We start from the raw sequence: 22893 nt of genomic DNA on the forward strand, positions 1-22893 counted from the left end.
TGTGGCGACATGTTGGAGGACGGGACGTGCAGGACTGTGATCGGCTTCGAACCCGCCGTGAATCCATCTCCGTCTGCAGACCGCGTCGCCCACGCCGAGCATCCGCGGCGAAAGGCAAATGAAAAGAGGTACTGTAAATAAAAAGAAACATGGCGATCATCTGCATAATCACGACGTTGGCCCTGCGCTCACGCCGGCGATATGAGATCGGAGTATATTGCATTAATCATGTAAACGTTGCTCTTGTGATTAAAGCAGAACCGCTGTTTATTGCTTGTAATTGTATTCGGGTCGGGCTACGCTCCCAGGAATACCGTGCGCAGCATTAATATTCCATGAGCTGACTGTGGATCAGTCCCCCCCCCCCCCCCCCCCCTTTCATGTTGATCTGGGGCCCCCCGGTATTGGAGCTGACCCGAGACCTCATTCCTCTCCACAGCACTTCACCGGCAGCGCATTTCAATTTTCACGTGCAAATTGTTAGCTAGCAACATTCTTTTCATTCATCACCTCTCGCTTTATTTAAAAAAAAAAAAAAATGCTGATACAGAACAAGAGGAGAAGCGTCCCTCATTTTTATTCTCTTTCTTACGTCTGAAACAGAGACACAGAGGAGAAGTCCCTGAGGGACAGACGCGCCAAAGCCGGCGACTTCGCCGAGCTCGACGCGCGCGGAGGCCCCGCCCCCTCCCATGCTCGCAGGGTGTGAACTTCAAAAGGCTGGAATGGATCTCTGCAGATCAATGCAACATCTCTCTCTCGCTCCCTGAAACGGGCTGCGGTGCTGCTGATCCACTCGTCTGTCAGCGTGTTTGACGCGCGTTAAGACTCAACATGTGTGACAAGCGCCCCCCCCCCCAAAAAAAAAGAGAAGCTGTTTATGCTGTTTATGCAATCTGTCATCGCAGGGGGAGTTGATGGTCCGATGATGCAATTATGCAGCACTCGCTGGACGCGAGAGCTGAGTTGGTGCTTTTTCTTTCTCGCCTCCATGGAGCTCTGACCCCCGGAGGGTCTTGACAGCTCTGCTTTGGACCCCCTCCCCCCCCTCTCTCCCCCTCCCCCTCCCCCGTCCTCCCTCTCATCCTCCCTCCAGTCCTCCCTCTCACCCGATGTGTGCCGCAGCCTGTAGCTGCAGCGATGCCGAAAACCACAGCCCTCCCCCCCACATAACAAATCACAGATGAACTTTCACCGGAGGAGTATTTCAAGAATGCACAGGTGCACAAATAATACCTGCGCTCATTGACGCTCACGCACGGACATCACTGTGCGCCATGAGTGTGTGTGTGCGTGCCGCTCTGTTGGGATTGTAATGCAGCGTTTGCATCCAATCTCACACTAGTTTGCATCAACCGATGTAATAATCACGGTTATTTTAGGTTTAACGCAAAGTTTTCAAATTGAAAGATATCAAATATCCTTTGGTACCAGAACCAGAACCAGAACCAGCCTTTGAAAAGTCCTGCTGACGTCCACCGTGTGTCTACAGTTGGAGCTGCAGAGGGGAGGAGGCGTTGGGCTCAGAAGATTCCTCAACAATGAGAAACAGATGATCGTGTTCTGTTAGTTACACCATCTGTGTGTGTGTGTGTGTGTGTGTGTGTGTGTGTGTGTGTGTGTGTGTGTGTGTGTGTGTGTGTGTGTGTGTGTGTGTGTGTGTGTGTGTGTTTCGACCAAACTCCACTGCGAACACACTTGGACGAGCGGAGCCGCAGTCCGCTGACAGTGATGACGCACCGCTCCGATCCTTCCCTCCCTCCTTCCCTCATCCATCCATCCATCCTTCCCTCCTTCCCTCACCCATCCTTCCTTCCTTCCCTCCCCCTGCTTCCCTCGCCCGGGCCCCTGCGGCGGGTCGGGCGGAGGTGAGTGTGTGTGGGAGGGCGTTGCCGTGGGACCGACAAAGGGAAACAGTGAAACCAGCTCACGGTTTGTCAGGAGTGCTGCCCGCGTGTTCTGAGAGCACATCTTGGCAGCGGTTTCCTCTCCCACCCGCTGGGCGGAAGCCAGGAGTCACCGCTGGCTCTCATTAGTGCCGTCGGCTTAGCTGGTGGAGTTTTGTTTTCACTGATCGACCACTGAAACCAAATATTGCTGCGTGTCGAGTACAAAGCTTACCGACCATCTTAAAAACGCGCCCGCAGCGTCATCGATGACGTAGTCCGTCATGGATGTTTGGTGATACCCCCACCCCCTGCTGCAGCCAGAACAGGAAGCCGCCCTGCATGATCCCCGCCGTGCTCAGGAGAAGAACGCAGCTACATCTCCCGCCCTTTGAGGACCTTCTCGCTCCTCCGCCAGTCGCTCCGGGTCTCCTGGTTCCTTCTGCGCTGCGTTGAGACCATTCGGAGCCGCGGCTGTGTGGCGTCCGGGGGGGGTTTTGAACCCGGCTGCTTTTAGATTTCCACTAACGCAGCTGGTGTGAAAGGTGTTCTAGAAGTCCAACAGCATCACCAAGTCCAACACCAGCGTGCGAGAGGCACTTTTTGATGGACGGAGGAAGCTTTTGTGTAAACCACTTAGTCCCTCTGCACTCGTGCTAATAGTGAGCACGTGAGCACGCTGACACGGCAGCTATTTCCACTTAAAGTAAACCTCAGTAAGACGGCCTTTATTTGAGGAGGTATTCCTCCTCCTCTTTGTGTTCTCCACCCTCTCTCCCCCCTCCTCTCGTACACACATTACACAGTTGCGTCAGACACCAATAAATCTCCCTCTGCCACGGGGAGAAGCGCGAGCCTCTGGCTTGTCGGCGTGTCATCTTGAACTAGAAACTCACACACACACACACACATCCATCTCTGACCCTCCACCCCTCCCACAAGAATCACACTGCGAGGTGGACATGTTTCATCAAGGCGGCGAACAATGCGCCGGCCTGCCCCGCGGCAACCTGGGAAATGGAGTGTGCTGGCCCGCGGTGACCTCGTGCACCGGCAGCAAGCCGAGGGCTGTGTGCGCTGAGTGACACGTCCGACTTGGGAGTGTTTGTGTGCGTGTGTAAAAAAGTAATAACGGGCGGCCAGACTTGCCCATATATAGATATTTTTGCAACAGTAGCCGATGTAAAAAGATGCCGCCGTCCATTTGTGGGATGCCGTCTCCCGTCTTTTGGCAGCGGTCCGTGATGCCCCTCCCTACAGGGGGAGGGGCTTCTTCCAGACCGCGTCCAGTTGACTTCACGGCTTCCCGCGATGGCAACATTTGCATCGCGTGACACCGGTTTTCCTTGGGAGCCCCCCGCCTACGGTTGCCCCCGACAACACAGATCCCCCGGCCCACGAGGACGGCCATATTCTTCTCAGAGAGGATCATGTATATAAAAAGGGGGAGAGGGGGAACAGGTGCAGGTACACAGAGCTAAACCCCCAACACACACACACAGTGTTCACAGAGGTGGGCCCCCGAGGCGAAGGTCCACAGATGGGGTTTGGAGATTGTTTCCTCCCTGCGTGGAATCTGCAGGGCTTTAATTGGCTGCTGTTCCATCTGACCTCTGACCTTTTAGCACAAATGACCACGGCACCTGAGCCAGAGACAGACTTTCCATCAGGTATTGGTAAGTGAAAGGGTTCCGTGGGCGGATTCATGTTGGCGGATCAATGGCGAGGCCACAGGGGGGAAAAAGACTTTCCCGGCCACTGACATTTTGGGTATTTTATGCTCTTTTGCAGTGATGTTTATTGTTTTATTCACTTTCATAAATGTTGTCTGTGAAATCTACGTGGCTGAAAATCCCGCCGATATTCTGATATGCCGAAAATGTAGAATGTTTTATAGTGAGACTTGACTAGTATATTGTCAATTACAATTACAATAGTGTGTATTGAAATGCTTGCCTTTTCTGCAAAGACGACCAATTTTAAAATGAAATAAAAATACAATATTTACATAAATGTACAATGGTAATAATAATAATGTAAATGCATGGAGCACAGCATTACAAGGTTACAATACAAGTCATTCTGTTACTACAAACCTTTGTGCTGAGTACATTGGATGATTTATGTGATAAACATGAATATAAAAATCCCCTATTCGGATGTAAAGTTGAACGTGCAAAATTCAGAGCGGAACTGATTCAAACTTGCGTCACATTAACACGTGTCCTTTTAAGACACGATAAGATGAGACGCTACTATGAGAAGCATTTAAATGGTAATGTGGATACGGTAACTATAGTAAATAAATTCAACTACAACAGAAAAAATCAATTACAGCAACCCGATAATAAAGACTGTAAAAATGAAAAGTGTATAGGAGGTAATACAAAAACAGAACTATATACAGTAATCATTCTTTTTTTTATCCTTTTGGCTTTTCTATCTTGTTGGGAATACATTTCTGGACCCTTTTATGTTCCTCCAAAATGTTGCATTAAAACATTATTATTTCAAATTCAAAAATTGGCTCAACGTGTCCTTCCACTGGCGGCTCTATTCTATAAATACTGATATTGGTATCTGCCTTGAAAAACCCATGTCAAAGCCTGGTTTAGACCCCGTACGACTGGTAGCATTATTTTATTCATGATATGAGTGAATCAGTGTGGCGCATAATGCTTTTTAAGCTATTCACACAGAGAAAAGAGATGGAGAGGAAATTGGGTGAACTGCATGAAACGGAAAAAATAAATAAAAGAAGCTGTGATGGAGACGGGTTGGGAAGAGTGGGAGTGGGAGACAATGAAGTACAGAGGAGGAAATGAGAGGAGAGAATAAATATAGTGCATTTATGCAGGAAGCAATGAGGCCACCTCTCTACGGTAAAGCACCAAAGAGGAAGTGAAAGCGAGGGCACTTCCTGTTAAAGTTTGCCCACCCTCTTCCCAACCCCCTGCGAATGTGACAAAACCCGTTCAGTGGGAAACAAGTGAAGCCGACGCTTTCAGGACGCTTCCTGGTCGTGTTTTGCTGCTGTTCAGAGGGGGAGATTAATTAAAGGGACTGAATAAACCTCGATCATTTCTTGCTGTTACGTCTGGCGGAAGAGAAGTGACGGGCTGCTGGGGGAATATCTTTTCTCTTCAGTTAACCCGCTCAATTCGCAGCTCATTCTCAGAATTTCGGTAAATTGCTCGTACTTGTCAAAAACTAAGTGGACAAAAATTACCGCAAGTGCCCGTTCTGACTTTTCTAAAGGGCATTTGGGTGTTTAGAACAGTCGCGGGCATGAAAATTGTGCATTAGTGATAAAAAAAATGTGGTTTTAGGTAGTCAAGAAATGCCAAATCCAATCACGAGCAGAAAGGCATCCCATGAGTGTTACATAAACCACTTAAAAATATGGTTTGAACTGGCATGACATAAATGCAGCACTCTGGCTTCAAAGTGTTCATTAGTGAAGTTTATGTAAGAGGCCTTTCTTATGTGTGTTGGTAAATTAGGTGTCGAATTCAGAGATTTTAAATTGGCAATTTTTTAATTGTTGTAAAGACTAAACTACTGGAATGCGTTTTATTGAGTTTCCTCAAACAATCCCCTAGTACAAAACTGTAAGACTTTTATTCTGAAAGGCGCAGACGGACGGAGGGTACCTGCGCTTTCTTTGTCAAGGTTGAAAGGAGTAATAAAGTTTTTACAAAAAAACTGAAAAATCCACGAGCTCCAGGAAAACATGAAAAGTGTTCACGGCAGAAGAAAAAGTTTGAACTTTTCAAATTAAAAGCTCCTAGTGTGTAAAGGTGGATGCAGGTGTAGCGTCCTCCTCCCGTAGAGACCGGCGTCCTCCTCCCATAGAGACCAGCGTCGTCCTCCCGTAGAGACCAGTGTCCTCCTCCCAAAGAGACCAGCGTCCTTCTCCCGTAGAGACCAGTGTCCTCCTCCCGTAGAGACCAGTGTCCTCCTCCCGTAGAGACCAGTGTCCTCCTCCCGTAGAGACCAGTGTCGTCCTCCCGTAGAGACCAGTGTCATCCTCCCATCGAGACCAGTGTCCTCCTCCCGTAGAGACCTTTCAGACACTCTAATCGCCGTGACCCAACAAATGGTCGTTGCGTCTTCTGTTATTTGCGGTTGTTCTTGTTTCTTTCCTCTCTTCCACTCCCACATTCTCGCCTCTACTTTTTTACGCTGTCCCGCCCCCTGTCTCTCCCAGGTGATGATTACCTATCCAGCACCAGTTCACACAATCGTTTGGCCAATGCTCTAATTGCGTTTTCTCTCCGCGGGGCCACACGGGGAGCGGATCGATCATCGGTCGGGGTGGGGGGGGGGTTGAAGCCGAAAGCCGGGGGTTTTAAGAGAAGAGGCGACTGAATGTGAGCTCCAACCGTCCTCCTCTAATAAACGTGCTATCGTCCTGCTTCTCTGCGTCATTGCGGCCCACGCGGTGCTGACCTTTAGTCTGACCTATCGACGCGAGCAGGGTTCACGTGGGCCGTCCAACCAGAGGCCGCTTGAAGGGGGCTGCAACTTAGTGTTCGGCCCGAAAGAAACAAAGGAAAACGTCTTTCTTTTTCTGCTATGGAAAGGTGGAAGTCAATGGAGGATCTATTAGAAACGCCGGCTCGGCCTTCTGATGGTGGGCGTTGACATCGGAGCCACCGGCGGGCGCACGGGGGAAACGCTGGAGGTCACAAGCTCGTTAGCAGCGGCCCTGAGGGATAGCCATGTAGCATCTCATTCAATAAATGAATATGTGCTAGCTGAGCTAGCTGGGAACTAGCGTTAGCGCCGCGCGTCCTGGGCCGAGCATCTGGCCGCCGCTTGCAGGACAACGTAGACAACTTGATTAGGAGACATTATTACTTATTAATGTCCCGTCCTGCTTGTTATCTTCAGCACTGTTAGTCGGGAACGTTGAGGCCTCATCCTCATGTGCATGAGGTGTCTATTGTACCACGAGAAGCTATAAAACCAGCCGTTGAAGTTGAGTTTACCTCCGTATATTTCTATTTCACGTGACACTCGTTGGCGTCTGCCTCTTTCTCTGGTTTCCCTCCTCTCGCTCTTCCTCTCTTCCTCTCTGGCTCCCAGCGAGCGAGTGGGCCGCATATTGATTTTTGGTGTTGAACTTGCGTGGCTCCCTCTCTCGTCGTCTCTCTAACTCTCTCAGTCGCCCCCACAGACACAAACTGACTGGAGAAGTTGATTAGCGGCAGCTCTAAATATACCCTCCACCTCCTCCACCTCTTCTTCTTCCTCTTCCCCCTCTCTCTCTCTCGCTCTCTCCCTCTCTCCCTCGCCCACTCAGCCTCCCACGCCGGTTCAATCGCTCATTTCTCTCTGCGGCTTCGCCCGGACGCCGCTCTTCCGCTCTTCATTTCATTTCGCATTTCATCTCGAGCGTTTCATTTGGGCCCGAAAAGTGAGAATAGAAATGTAGGAAGCGACGCTGCAGTCATGTGACGTCAGTGTCGCCCTGAAGTCAGTTTGGACATTTACTTTCATTTGCAGTCGTCACAATTATAGAACCCTCCACCGACGCTCCACAGGCTCTCGTAATTCAATTCAACTCATTTTATTTTCGCCCAAAATTGCAAATTACAAATTTGCCCCCAGAGGGCTTTACGGTCTGTACACATACGACACGCGTAGAGGTCGCACGGACCCCTAGAAACCTTTTAGCTGATTAGCAGAGGACATTAGCGCGTCATTAACATGCGTTGGCACTTCTCCAAATGTGTTTTATTTTGAAAATAATGAACCCCTAACAAATAGAGAGGGAACAGAGCCCCCCCCCCCCTCCATGGCGCTGTGTTTTTACTCTGCATGGACGTTGGTCGTCGTGGAAGCTGAGCCCCCCCCCCCCCCCCTCCCGATTGAAGTCATTCGCCTTTTCCCGGATTCTGCCGAGCGCCGAGGCTGATGCGCTTGTTGTTTGAAAGGGGGGGTTGGCGGGGGGGCGGGGGGGGGTCTCATAAACGGAGCATTCTTTGCATTTTTCAGACAACGAGCACGTGGGCGTGTGGCTTTAGGCGTATTTTACAGGATCAAATGACTTACGCAGAAGAGAAAATTCTGTCGTTTATGAAATAATCCCCCCACACTTATTTCATCCACAACCCCCCCCCCCCCCCCCCCTAAATGGATTGAGGTAAAATGGGATTCTGTATTCAGTGGGTGGTTATAAGATCCACTGACTTTGTTTGGATTTAAAATGCACACCACATATACGTGATGACAGAAACCTCAAGCCTCGTCTTCAGCCCGATTTAGTCAAATAAAGAAGCTGTGGGGGGGGGGGGTCACTAGGAGGGGGGGTGGGTACATGGTGTTTATCAACATGATTTGAATACATGCATGTCGGTACATGTACCTGCGTGTGCGCGGAGGGAGAGTTGAATAATGGGATCAGTGAGTCCTCACAGCGGGGGGGCAGGGAGGGGGGGGGGGGTCACACAGAGGCAGCCGAACGCAAACGATCAACGTACTCGCTTCACGGAGCCGCGAGAGTCCCGGTTTGTGCCGTGCTGTCGCACCTTTCCTCCACTTCCCTGACTCCCCATGATGCACCGCCCCCCCCACCCTCCCCCCTCCCCCCTCCCCCCCTTTATGCCGTAAGGCCACATGACCAACAAACTGCTGCTGCTTGTGACTGACGACAGAAGCCATTATTGTGGATCTGCGCAGCAAAGAGCAAAGACGATTACGTCATTTTCCTGCAAAAGTCCAGCGTGCACATTCCTTCTTGGAGTCTCGTCCCCGGGGGGCTGGACGAGGCCCCCGACAGGGGGCCGGTCTGAGGGGCCGTGTGTGGTTTGCTGTCTCATTGTCTCACCCTTAAAAGAGTGACTGCAGCACGGGGAACATCAGGGTCGCGTGGCACAAAGCGGGTGCACAACTTTTATTTTTGACGTTCGTCCTTTCAAAATAAACTTACATTTTTTATTAAGTTTACTTACGGCGCTGCGGAGACACATGAGCTGACTCACACAGAAGCACCAACGCTCCCTCTGAGCCACGCTGATCATTGTGCAGAAATTAGAGAACAACAACTAACCGGTTGTTTGATCTCTCCGATGTGCGTGTCTCTCCGAGTAGCTCAGACCGAAATAGAGACAGAGGAAGACGAGAGGGATTCTGTCAACCGTCTCCATCCTCCCCCTCCTCAGTGAAGCAGATGTCCAATTGAGTCTATTTAAAGCCGGCGCGGTACGGCTGCTGATGCTGGGAGCGCCGGGCTGTAGCTTTGCATTAGCGTCGTCCTACCTGCGGCCTGCTCGCCTCTCCGTTGGCCTCCGGGCGTCTTCCGCTCTGCAGGAACAGGCCTCGGAACCCCTGTTGGGTTGATTGCTTGGAACCAGTGGAAGAAGCTCAAAATGCAGAGTGACCGAACTAAAAGTGGACTGGGGGCCGTCTTCTATTGAAAGGCCCGCGGACCGAAATAAACTGTGTAAAGCTGAAGCTGTCGACTGACATCGTGACCCCAACAACGCACCCGTTGTTCTCCAATTTGGGAGAGACTTTCAGTCCCTTTCTGTCCCGGACTCAAACCTGAAAGAGACACAGAGCCGACATTCTCCTCTCTCTTTTTAACATTTCCCCCACCCGACGTCGCTCATACGCCTTCTGGTTCCCCCAACAGGAGCTCAGAGTCGGTGGGACTCGGCGTCGAGGGCTGCCGCTTCTTCTGCCAATGTCGAGGGGGGAGGGACGAAAGAAGTCAAATAAAATAACAGTTATCAACAGGATGTGGTGGCGTCAGACAGGAAGTCAGCGCGCTGCGGAGAAGCTGCCGATGAAGCCTCTCTGCAACAGCCCTGCGTGAGCGAGGCCGCCTGTGAGGCATCTGACAGCAATTCACCAGTTGGACCCCGAATCACTTCACCATTAACGTGGGAGCTGCTTTTAGGTCAATCGTTTTAATTACGCGGGGGGGTTTTTGTTCATTTTATCACAGAGAGACAGTTTTATTCCTTAGAAGGTGCAAAATGTTGTCACTGAAAAAAAAAGAAAGAGGTTGAAATGAACGCTGAGGTGGACAGAAAACAGAAAACATGTGTTTAAAGTTTAAACTGTGTGTGTGTGTGTGTGTGTGTGTGTTTGTGTGTGAAAGGAGGAGATGGACACGCGAGCGTTCCGGCTCCTTTTACCTCCTCAACGGGCTCCGCGCCTCAGCCTGCCGGCAAAAGAGAGACCGGCGGAGGCTCAGAGACGCGCCTGCAGAGCGCAGGAGGGGGCGGAGGGAGAGAGAGGGAGGGAGGGAGAGAGAGAGGGAGAGAGAGGGAGGGAGAGGAGAGAGAGAGAGAGAGAGAGAGAGAGAGAGAGAGAGAGAGAGAGAGAGAGCTGTGACAGCGCGCATCACCCACTGAACCACCAGGACGAGTTGCATCCGAGCGATCGCTGCCATTCGCAGACGGAGTTTACAGCCTTTGCGCCGCTTTTTCTTTCGATCTTTTTTCTGCCGCACCCCCTCCCTCTCCCGGTGCTGCCCAGCCCAGTCGACCATGGTTTCTATAATTTCAGACCTGGACCCACTGAAAAGCTGGAACGTGTTAAGGTAAGCGCCCGGCCAGTCTCTCCACAGCCACCGGGGCCCCTTGCGAGCGGCGGGGACGGAGACGGCGGAGTGCGGCGCGGTGTGTTTTCTTTCCGCTCGGTCTTCATTTGGGGAGAAAACGAGGGTGGGACGCGGCGCTGGGTGGGAGGCGAGACGCCTTCCAGGGTTCTGGTTCCGGCGACGGCGGCGCGTAATTACGCACTGGTTGCGGCGTTTTAACCTGCGCCGCTCGTACTTTTCCAACTGCTCTGCCTCTCTTGTCTCGTGCGCTCTGTCACGAGTCCGCCTACACCCCCCCCCCCCCCCCCCCCCCCGACCCCCCGGTGCTGCCCCGCACCCCATCACCACCTCCTAAAACTTTGTCCATTCCGGTTTAGAAGTAAGACCAACCCCCCCCCCCTCACCCCCTCACCCCCCCCGTGCTTATTTAGTCCCACAACATGTTGACGAGCCTCGCGCGCCGCCGCCAAGACGAAAGAAACACCTCTAGGAATTTGTCTTGAAGCGTTTACTGATCGCGTGAAGCGAACATCTCACAACCACAACACAGCAGCACATCCATTAAGGGGCGAGGAGGCAGCCCCCCCCCCCCCGTGAGGTCAAAGGTGTAGATTTATGTATTGTGAAAACATTCAGCATCTCAGCAGAGACGCCTTTGAATTTAAAACGCTGTTTTTTAAGAAGCGCTGAATATTTCAGCCGTTTGATAAATAAGTCATTATTCCCCCGACGGACTCTCACCAAGTCTGATTCCAGGACGCGGAGCGGAGACGGAACCCTCAAGACCCTCAAATGATTCTTTTAATGCTGCTTTCCCCTCTTTTATCACTTACCCCCCCCCCCACACGCACACACACGCACACACACACACACACCGCCCCCCACCGTCATTATCCACAAACCCTGAATAGAGGATGAGTGGAATGTACAGCGGGCATATTTCAGCAAACTGCTGATGGACAACGGGGGAGGCGGGGGGGGGGGGGGGTAAATGGGTAAATGATGTCATTCCCAAACAGGCAGTGGTGACCATTCAGACTGAGAAATAGGACATGCAGCTGACCTGACACACGCACACACACACTACACATAAATAGCTGCTGTCCCTCTGCGGACCCCCCCCCCCCCCTCGCCGCTCTCTCTATTTGCTTAACGGGGGCACATCTCCTGGCAGCGTTAAGAAATCACACACCGATCGCCGCGTTGGCTTTAGGGCTGAAAGGTTAAAGGTCACGCGGACGGGAACGCAAACTTTTGCCCGAGAAATCCGGTGAGACTTTTGTTTTATTCATTGTAGCGGGTGACGGGTCCGATCCTTCCTTGGGAGGGAAGGATGCAGAGGAGGAGAGAAGGAAGGAGGCGAAGGAGGATTATTTACCTTCCTCCGTCTCTCCTCTTTATTAAACCGCCGTCGTTTCCGGATAAGACGCAGGAGCAGCCGTCCGTCTCCAAAGACGCCGCGTCTTAATAAAGACCGGCTTACCGCCGGCCCGTCACTCACACTCTCTCAGGGTCACTGACGCACACACACACACAGACACACACACACAGATGAGCGCTCTTCACAATTACTTATGGTAATGAAGCTCCTCGGTGGCGTTCTCTCCCGTGATGAGAGTCACCTCAGCATCACGCTCACACACACACACACACACACGCACACACACGCCGCATCATAAACAGAGCTAACGACAAACTGTGTGTTTGTGTGTTGTTGTCGCCGAGCCCCACAATCAGTGGAACAAAGGGAAGCGGCGATGAGGAGCTGGATTCTGATTGGCCCGGCCGACTCCCCAAAAATCCTCCATCGGAGGAGCGACGCACTCAGTAACGCCCATCGGCACAAGCGGCTGATCAAGGTGGTTTTGTGGAGTTTGGTGCTTAATGCAGGCGACAAACGTTAAAGCAAACGTTATCGTTCTCCGTCTCATGCGGCGTATCATCACACGCACACGCACACACACACACACACACACACACACACACACACAGGTGTGCAAACACACACTCCAGAGGACTCTCGCGCTGCGTCACATACCTGGAGTGCAGTTCAGTTATTCCATAATGAGAAACAGCATGCATATTAATTCCATCTGATTACATCCACACACACACACACACACACACACACATCCACGCACACACACACACACACACACACACCGCCCGGCCGCTCCGTCGCTCACCACCAATCGGCCGACTCACGCGGGTGTGCCGGAGCAGCCGGGCTAGGGGAAAGGGGGCTTGACCTTTGACCCCCCCGGTGTGTTGGTTTTAATTAATCTGCTAAAGGAGTTTGTCCCCCCTCTGGGGTTGAGGGCTGATCCGTCCGCCTGGTTACCGGGACCCCCTTTTAGAATCGGCACCCCCCCCCCCCCCCCCGCTCGCCCCCCCATGGGGTACGAGGGGCTTTATCTGCAGGCCAGACCTTTTCTCTCTGCTGGAGATTACTCCGGTTTGACCAACGGCGGCGAGTGAGAGCGCTTCCTCAGGGCGGTGACTGACAGCTCCGGGCCCGATGCTGCAGATGTTCCGGGGGGGGGGGGGGGGGTTTGTTATCTTTTAAATTGGAGATTTTTGCGCTTGGAAATGAACAAAGTTCTTCTCCATCTCAGGCGCGAAGCTCACCGCTTTGAGTTAATTGCGACGCCCTTTCCACCGGGACGGCGCCCTTTAGGAGTCGGCGTTTTAGGCCCGATTTGACGCGCGTTGCGGGACCCCGAATTCAATCTCCCCTTCCCGCCGCTGTCAATCAAATCCTTGTGGCGGGCGGAGAACAATACACGACATTCACCGGAGAGAGGGAGAGAAAGGGAGGGAAGGGAGAGAAAGGGAGGGAGGGAGAGAAAGGGAGGGAGGGAGAGAAAGGGAGGGAGGGGTTGAATTCCTCCGAAACCTTCTGGAATCAGCAGGAGATAATAACACAGTTGAGGCGAGAGTGCGTCACAAAAACACAAAGGAGTTGTGACAGAAGGGAAGGGGAGAGGAGGAGGAAGAGGAGGAGGGAGAGGAGGAGGGAGAGGAGGAGGGAGAGGAGGAGGAAGAGGAGGAGGAAGAGGAGGTGCCTGTAGGCGACGCTCTCCTCAGTGTGTGTGTGTGTGTGTGTTTCTGATACGACGTTGATCCCTTATGGGATTTACAGCGGATTGTTTCGCTGTTGATTTATTTCTCCATTAATCGATCAGCTGTTAGTTGTCAACTATTGATCGATCAGCTGGACATCAAAGTCCATCACGGCCTTTAAATGAGCTGCATTAGAGCAACTCGGCCACGCGTTTAGATATCAGGCATTTTGTATCATTTAAATGAGAACGAGGCTTTCACATGAGGACACGTGCACAACACACACACACACACACACACACACACACATCAGAAACATCTGCCGTGTTGCTCAGAAGATTGTGCACATGAAGTGTTGATTATCTTTGTTGATCACATCGAATGTTTTGCAAAATGGACGAATTTCTAAATAAAAGAGGTGTGAGTGACGTGTCCTCCTGCCCTAATAGACACGCACACGCACACACACACACACACACACACACACACACACACACAAGACAATAACTGCTGGTTTTCTTGTGACTGAAGTGTTGCTGACGGCGGAGCAGCTGATGCATTTAGTTTCTCTTCTTTTCCCCCCGAACAAAGAAGATCTTTGCAACAGCAGACACAGAGTTCTAAAACTTCACTAGTGCACCTCACATGATAGTGTGTGTGTGTGCGTGTGTGTGTGTGTGTGTGTGTGTGTGTGTGTGTGTGTGTGTGCAGGCATGAGCTAATGCGTCTCAAAAACACTTCTTCTTTCACTCTTTCTCTTTTTATACCTTTGAATAATCCTTTTATCCCAACTTAAAACTGCTCGGTGCAACCTATACATTAGCCTCTGCACTCAGCACCCAGCGCACAAACACACACACACACACACACACACACACACGCACACGCGCACACACACACACACGCGTGCTCTTAATGCCATTGGCCCAACGTGACAAATCTGTTTAATAATGCACCACCTGGAGCACGGCACTCTATCTCTGTTGCTCACACACTCTCTCCTTTACCAACCCTCTCACTGTCGTACTCACACACACACACACACACACACACACACACACGCGGACAGACAAACACACACACACACACACACTAATCATTCCCCCAGGCTGTTTTTCAGTGAGATACTTTGTTACAGTCTTATTCTCTCGAAGGCCAGAGCCATGAAGGCTCCTTGTACCTTACCTGGGTGTGTGTCTGTGCCCACGTGTGTGTGTGTGTGTGTCCTGCGGTGACACACAACCTCCTCCTTGCCGATCGGCTCTAGAGACACAGGAAGTCAAGTGTGGACTCTCTCCTCCGCCTGTTTTTAAATCCCGTCTTTTCTCTCCCCATCGCCTCTAAATCTCACCTGCCTCCTTTCTCTCATCGCCTATAAGCAGGTGACCAAAAGGGGGAGGAGGAAGGGGGGGTGAGGGGGCTGGGGGGGGTCCAGGAGGGGGGGGGGGGGGGGATAGATCTCGGCTGAATAAATAAACCGTTTTTGGTTGCAACAGAAACGGGAAGCTAAACTGAATAAAAGAGAAGAGGGATGAGGAAAGAGAGAGAGGAGGGAGGGGGGATGGGAGGAGAAGGGATGGGGGGGGGGAGGAGGGGGGGAGTCAGCGATGGAAAGGAAAATATTGGCAAACCACCCGGTGAAAATAAGAAAAAGTCTTTGTGCGACCGATGGATGCTCAGAGTGAACCAGAGAAGAAGAAACAATGCATGACCCGGGCCCGAGTGAAGAGGCGACCAATCACAGGGAGGCCTTTTGTTTTGGAGGAGGTACCAGGTACCAGAGGTCCACCTGTGAGGGAAACCAGGCATCTTCATGGAGACGCGCACGTTCTCCCCTTCGTCGGTGCTTCGGCTCGGCACACCGGACGTAATAAGGTGACGATATTCAGAAGAATGACGAGAGGGTGAGAGGCGGAGCCAATGAATCGGGGGCGGCCCGGCGAGTCACGAGGGCGCCGCGCTCAGCCGCCGTCTCCCTCGTCCCGGGCTGCGGAAGGGTCACGGCGTGCAGGCGGTGACCCCGGGGGGGGGGGAAGGAGGGGAGAGAATGGAGGCGAAATAGAGACGAGCTGCGTGCAGGAGCTCAGCTGATTGGCTGCCGGGGGCTCACTGATCACTGAGCTGGACACAACGCGCGTGGTATCGATCCCCGGGGATTTAGGAGGGTTGGGGTCAGAGGTCACGGGGCTCCAGACTGAGACTGAGATTTAAGCTGACTCCTGGGGGGGTCAGCTGCGTTGCGCACTGTTGACCGCTGGCTTCACGCGAGGCGGAAACAGCGACTTCGCTGACACGAGAAGCGCTTTACGTGAGCGGCCTATCGATGGATTAGCGGCGCGCTACGACAGCACCGGCCGACCGTGACTCACTGCCTCGCTGGACATTTTGAGCTTTAAAAACCCGCCGTCGAGCTGCAGGAGACACAACAATCAAAAAGCTTTCCCTCCTCAGCAGGAAGTGACAAAGCACCGTTGCAACACGTTGCGTTGTGACACAGGCTGCTGGTTCTGAGCTGTGATTGGCTGCTTCATGAGCATGTGACTGCAGCTGTTAAGGGTCCTGATTACTTAACTCTAAAGGGTCAACTTTTTCCCCACGTCACTGATTTTAAACAGTGTTTGGACCAAATAATAGAAAGACTTCACAGCTACCGTTGACTGTGGAGTGTTGCTTCATCATATTATGAGGAGTTTTTATCAAACCATCGATTTGTGCCCAATGACCTCACACTCACGACGTTTCACAGCAGTCAAGGAGTAGTGAGCAGTTGTACTTCTGCTTCGCCCAGCTGAGCTGTCCAACACAGGGGGGGAGGGGGGAGGGACGGGGGAGGCGAGGGGGGGAGGGGGGGCACAGTTGGCGTTACTGCAGCTGCAGAAACAGTGTGTGTTTTATGGAAGTGGACTGTTGCTTAATGTTCTGCTCACAGTCAGATGACTCGAGAAGGAGCCCTGGAGCCATCATGGTCATTACGGCTCACACTGTGTGTGTGTGTGTGTGTGTGCGCGCGTGTGCGTGTGTGTGTGTGTGTGTGTGTGTGTGTGCGCGCGTGTGCGTGTGCGTGTGTGTGTGTGTGTGTGTGTGTGTGTGTGTGTGTGTGACAGATAAAGACAGGCATGCATATGAAGTGGGAAGAAGAAAGCTCAGTTCTTCCTGTAGAGTTTAGTGTCAAACATATTGAGGATATTCATGAACACACACACACACACACAGACACACACAGACACACATGTGTCTATAAGGATATTGCATTGATTTTCATTCCCCAAAGACTTATCTAATCCATAACTACCAATCAAATCTTAACCTAAAAATGTAACCGTTCAACCTGCTTGATGCCCCCAAGAGAGTCTCCACAATGTGACTCATTAGACTGCACACACACACACACACACACACACACACACACACACACACACACACTCGCTCTGGGTATATTTCTAGCTCTCTGTCTTGGAACCGTGCTTGTTTCAGTCCTCCGTCCTCCGTCTCTTCTCTGAGGACGTGGTGCCACGGGTCCAAACGAAGCTCTGTCTCCGCCTCTTGCAGAAAGCCCCCCCGTGTCTGTTGCCGTGGTTACGCCGTCTTAACGGGCCGTGGATGTTACTGCGTCTATTAAAAACAGTATTGCTGGCTTGCCCGCGTCAACGCGTCCCCTTGTCCGTCCGTCCGTCCTCCTCCGTCCGTCCTCCTGCCGACTTTTCTCATTGGTGGGATCTGAGGCAGATCCGTTACGCCGTTTTCACACCCTATTTACAGACACAAGAGTTGTGTTTTCACGCTGAGACTCGGGCCGCGGCGTCGGCGCTCAGCCCGGTGTTATTTAAATGGCCACAGATTAGCGTTTGTCCGCTCTGCTCCGCCACAGCGACACAACGACAACGCTCCGTCTCGTCACTTGGACGGCGGGTAATTTGGACGCGGTGTTTTTTCGAGGCCCCCATGCCCCCCCGGGGTTCTCTCTCCCCTTGCTGGCTAGGCGCCGCCACATTAGAGCCTGGCTGGAGCGTGAACGTATGGCCGGGCTATTAAATGGCAATCACGCACAGAGCGTCTTCATAGACGAACGCGTTCCCGATTAATGGCTCTCGGAGAGTCGTCCCAAATGTGACTCTGCAGACGAACGCCCCCCCGAGCGCCAGCGCGGATTAAAACCGGCTGAAATCTGAGAATTTGTCACATTTTTCACTTTTTTTAGGGGGGGGGTGACCTGCGTCCAAATGAAATCTGGCTTTGCAACTTAAAAGTGACGTGGTGACATCATTGTGATGTCACAAGTGGGTCGGGGGGGTCGGGTGGGGGGGGGGGGGGGGCTTCTCTGCGCCGGAACCCCTCGCTCTCCTAATGGCCGCTTGAGGGCGGAGTTAATGTCATGATGGTGCCCTCTGCCAACCCCCTGGGAGCCTCGCTCCACCCTGGCCCATTAATTTCAAGTGGTACCCCCCCCCCCCCGCCGCCCCTCTCAACCCCCCCCCCCCCCCCCTCCTCTCACTCCTTCCATCATCATCTCGGAGCTCTCCCGGCTCATTTTGAGCTGTAATTGGACAGGCGTCCCGGGGGGCGGTCGTCGGCACGCCCCAGCGCCTCGGGGTCCCATCTCCAGAGTGGAAACGCTCCCCCCCCCCCCCCCCCCCTCCCTCCCCACACTCCTCCTCCCCGGCCCCCTGGTCGATGAGCAGTGGCTCTGCTAACTTTCACACAGCCGACGTTGCCAATTGTTTGAAATTGGATCCTATTGTTTCAAGTGCACTGGATAAACGGTACCAATTTGTAAAAACACATAATTCATAAATGGCAGGTGCTGTTAGTGATGGATGGGCTGCTGCTGGAACCATTTCAATAATTCATATATAAAGTATGTAAAACATTTAATAAAGGGACTTCACTTCCTGTGCTGACCGGAGATCCTCAGACGGAGAAATGTGCACAAACGTGTGAGTGATGCGCTGCATCCTCACGCCAGACACCCTCTTATTACTTTTGATCCTGCTATTCTACCGGATGCCATGCGGCTTTCCACCCAACACACACACACACACACACACACACACACACACGCGCGCCGTCATACATTTGTGCGTTTCGGATCTCTTCCCCGTGCCAGCTTCTCCCCGAGCAGCATTTCTGCTGGTAATCTGTCGCATGAGCCCGTCTCTTTGGGGGCGCAGGAACATTCTGAGCTGCGAAACAGCGGCGAGGAGGCGAAGGGGGGGGGAATGGGTGGGGAGGGAGGGGGGGATAACACCCCGGAAGCCTCCGCTCTTATTGCCCCCGGCTCAGTCCCAACTATCCCAAATCTCCGTCCTTATCTCCTCTCCTTTATTGCCGCAGCTTGACGGGCACTTGACAGCTTGGAGGAAATGCGCCCTAAAAATCCGCCAGTGCGCAGCTGCAGCTCCCCCCCCAGAGGCCGGCCCGCTCCCCCCCCCAGAGGCCGGCCCGCTCCCCCCCCCACGTCGATTCCTTGCGTTCCTCCGCGTTATCCCACCGTCCCCGCTGCCTAGTTGAGAGATATGTATTTGTTTATGGCGGCGCCGCGTCCCTGCTCTTGATGCGCTCGCCGCTCACCCTCATTACTCCGCTTGATGGTCTTTGATTTGCCGGGCATCGCTAAGTCGCATTAAGAAATGTATTTCCCGGCTCTCACTTAACGACGCTTCCAGAACCGACGCAATTAAATGCACATTTAGATGCTCGGATGGTTGGTGACGGGCGCTCGATTGGCGCCACGCGGGAAAGGTGATGCTGGGCGATTCCTCTTACCGGTCCTTTGAATAGGAAGCCAAGAGGGGCTTTCATTGTAATGACTAATTGGTGTGGGGCGCCTTAATGGGGTTTTCATCTCATCCTGAAAACATTCACCTTTACACATTTTTGAACGCCGCTGCCGATGAATCAACCGATGCGATTGGGTGTAAACCAAGTCGGTATTTTCCTGGGAAAACATCGTCGCTCCGTCGGAAAGCCGAATCTAAACCAAACAGCTCGCGATGGCGGACGAGGCGCCGCAACGAAAGACTTTCGCTTCCCGCCGAACGGCGTCGGCCCGCCATGAGTCTGCAGGTCAGCGACCCTCCAGAGACGGATTCACGTACGCTCACTGCACAGCGGGTCTTCGCTCCCTGTCGATCCACTCAGTAGATGCACACGTAGTCGGACTCCATCCGTCATCGCCGCTTCTCTTGGGGGCATTTGTTTCCCGCGCCGCGGTGCTCACTCATCTCATTTGCATGTGCCCGTACCTCTGGAGCTCTGCCTGCTGAATGGGCCTAATTGAATAGTTGATCACATATTAATCTAATTAGTTTGGTTCCGTCGTGGTCATTGTGCGATGAATTCATTTCCTCCGTCTTGTTATTGTGTTCTCCGAGGCCGGAGGCAGTCGGAGGCCCCAGATGGTTTGCCATGGCCAGCGCCGCTGATCCAACAGGCGGCTCCACCCCTTTGTCTCCGGATCAGACTTCCATATTGCACTCTGATCACAGCTCTGACAGAGAGAGAGAGGGAGGGAGAGAGACGGCGGAGGGGAAACAAGGGGATCAAGGGGTGGCGGCAAAAAAAAAAAAAAAAGCGCTAGTGAGAAAAGGGATAAAGAAAGAGGCAGAGAAAGATGGGACCATTACCGTCGAGGGTGATCATCACCATATCCGAGTTCTCCACGAAAAGGCAACAAGTGGAGCCTAATGGGAAATATGCAGATGTATGCAAATGCCTGTTGGATGGGTCGCCCAGAGGCCCGGTGGGAGATTAAAGCTCTTCCGGATGGAGAGGGCTGTGAAGGAGACTGCGAGCGCGACGCTGCCATATTAAACAGAGGCAAGCGACCCGTCGCGGGGCCTTGTTGTCAAGCTCATCACCATTAATCTCGCAAATAGATCCTGGCCGACGGGAACCGGCTCCGGAGCGATCCGTCAGGCCCCGTTGGTAGACGGCGGCGAGGGGGGGGGGAGATCCGCGACGGACGGCTTTAATTTGATGGTATCTTTGGCAAAGATGGAGACCACGTTCTAGGACGATATCGGATGTGGTTCCTGTTCTCCAACAGTGGGGGTGGGGAAGGCGGCGGGCGTCCCGTGTGGATTTGATGGATGAGAACCCAGGGCCGCCGTTTCACACCCTTTCGGAAACGCCTGATGGGCCCAAAGTGACTCCGGAGGAGGGGAACCAGGCGGAGGGACGGGCGGCAGATGCAGTTAATGTCCCGGCTTCCCGCTCTCCGCTATTCACGCTCCACTTCCACATTTGATCCACGGCGGTTCCTCCACCTGAGTCTGCAGCTGCCAGACGGATCCCGGCGGGGGCGTCCAGGGAGACGGAGGTAACCCCCGAACGCCCCCCCTTGGCTCTCAAGTAAGTCGAGTTATTACGGAGCGACATCGCGCCACTGCTCCGGCCTTCATGGGCGCCAAGCGGTATTCGATTCAAACATTAAATGCACAAGCCTTTGAATGTAAATATCTGTGTTTACTGAATGTCAGTCTGTGGTGTTACAATCCCAGAGGCAGAATCAAATGCTTTATTGTTTTATAAAGCAACATTACAGCTGTGATCATACTGTCCTCTAGCAGATTATATTGCAACATGAGCATATTTCAAATGCATGAAAGACTTTAAAGACATCTAAAGTATTACGATTATTTCCTTCACAAAATGAAACACATTGTGGCGTACGAAAGTATTTCCTGCTCCATTTGTCCAGTATGACATGAGCTCCAAACAGGACCCTCGCCCCCCCACTCTAAAAGCCCGTCTGCATCAGTCTCAGATGTTCACATCAGTCCAGTGATATTTGGCAGCACAGGTTAAACACACCGTCCACCTATAAATCAATACTTCTAAGGGAGGGGCCCTCGGTGGATTTGGTTTGGTCCTCAGAGCTTCATCAAGTCGAGACAAGCAGCGGGGCGGTGAAGTGCTCCGGTTATCACGGGTCAATTGCAGCTCTCTAAGTCCTGTTGAACCCTATTAGAGCAGAGCGGGAACACTTTGTTTCATGTTGGATCTCGTGCATAAATATATATATTTACTGAGCCACGACAGTCACTTCCCTCCCCGATCTTTCCATGGAGGCTCTCCGCTTGCTTCTCTGACCATTCGCTGGAGTCGTTCTTCGTCCTGTCACACGGGCCTCTCCTCCGTCTCTCCCCCTCCGGCTGCTCGGAGTGAAACCAGATGTGAGCGTCCCGGTTGCCGTCGCCTCGATTTGCGCCTGAAATTCAAGCAGCAGGAACGAAGGTTCGGCCGGCGAGCCAGCTGCTGATGAAGGAACGAGTGTAACATGTACTGGACCAAGAGAGAAATCTTTACCAGAGCTTCAGGTGTGGGATGGGGGGGGGGCGAGGGGGTGGGGTGGGGGGTTGGGAAGATGAGTGACGCCCCACGTGGGCTTCTGTCTGCACGTGCTCTCGCCCCGCCGCCTCCTTTAATGCTATTCCTGCGCACATCCTCTCTCTCTCTGTTGCATCCGTCCATCCTTTCATCCCCTTCGGTCCCCCTCCTCCATCTAGCCCCCCCCCCCCCCCCTTTGCCCGCTTTGATCGCCTCGCAGGTCGCCCGGCTGTAATCAATGGCGGCGTCCTGGGTGAGAGCGCTGTGCCCCGTGTCCCTTTCTCCAGTCGCAGTGTCTGTACCGCGGTGACAATAGTCGCCTCTCCAAATGCTCCTGGAGTCGTGTATTGGATTTTATTGCCTGAATGGAGACATTTTTGTAAGCATACTCAATGCTGTAAAAAAAATTAAAGTTTCCCACGTTTCCTTGAGGCAAGAAGGGGGTTTTTTTTGTCAATAAACGGACACAATAGATGTCGAGGGGAGTACGTTTGTCTCATAAACAACGTGACATTTCTGCAACGTCCCCACAAATGCCCCCCCTCTCCCCCTTCTGGGGGCCGACGGCGCTCCGGCTGGGATTTACATCCGGCCTCTTCGGTGCATTTAAAGCGCAGCGAGCAGCGTGTTCAACGCGTCCTGTTCGTCACTGTGACTCGATACATCCATAGAATTCAACTCGTAATGCGCGTTAGCGAGTCCCAGCGTAGTCACGTAAGCACTTTTTGGACGTCCTCTGAGCAGGCGGGGGGCGGAGCCAGATGCTGTAATCAATTGGACGGAGTCCAGCACAGCTGTTTGCAGTCTTTTCAGAATGTAGAACGCCTCAACGTTTGTAAAAAACATTGTGTGTGCCAAAGGGAAAAAAAACACCCTTCAGAGACTACGTCTTATTTTGCAATTTTCAGGAAACATTTGTTACCAAAATATGTCAGACGTACAAGGAATTGGACTTGGCGGTGCAAAACATGCAAGAGGAATATGAATTTAAAGTAAAAGTTCAAAATAAAAGGTTAAAAATAAAAAGTTGAACATAAAGTGCATCAGAAAGCAGAAAAG

General features: G+C 52.6%; 1 protein-coding gene across 39 annotated transcripts in view; it reads left to right on the forward strand.

Annotated features, from left to right (window-relative positions):
* Positions 1 to 10196: 10196 nt before the first annotated feature.
* The window catches only part of celf2 (cugbp, Elav-like family member 2), a 115918-nt gene continuing 103221 nt past the window's right edge, over positions 10197 to 22893 (forward strand). For 23 of the 39 annotated variants that reach the window (XM_078101314.1, XM_078101317.1, XM_078101319.1 and 20 more), the window contains exon 1: positions 10197 to 10443. In XM_078101314.1, coding sequence (XP_077957440.1) covers positions 10391 to 10443 — 53 coding nt within the window. In that variant the 5' untranslated portion in view covers positions 10197 to 10390. The remainder of the gene's footprint in view (positions 10444 to 22893) is intronic. The other 16 variants (XM_078101363.1, XM_078101364.1, XM_078101342.1 and 13 more) reach the window with 1 other exon arrangement.

The sequence above is a fragment of the Gasterosteus aculeatus genome, chromosome 4 (genome assembly GCF_964276395.1).
Source record: "Gasterosteus aculeatus chromosome 4, fGasAcu3.hap1.1, whole genome shotgun sequence".
Lineage (NCBI taxonomy): Eukaryota > Metazoa > Chordata > Actinopteri > Perciformes > Gasterosteidae > Gasterosteus > Gasterosteus aculeatus.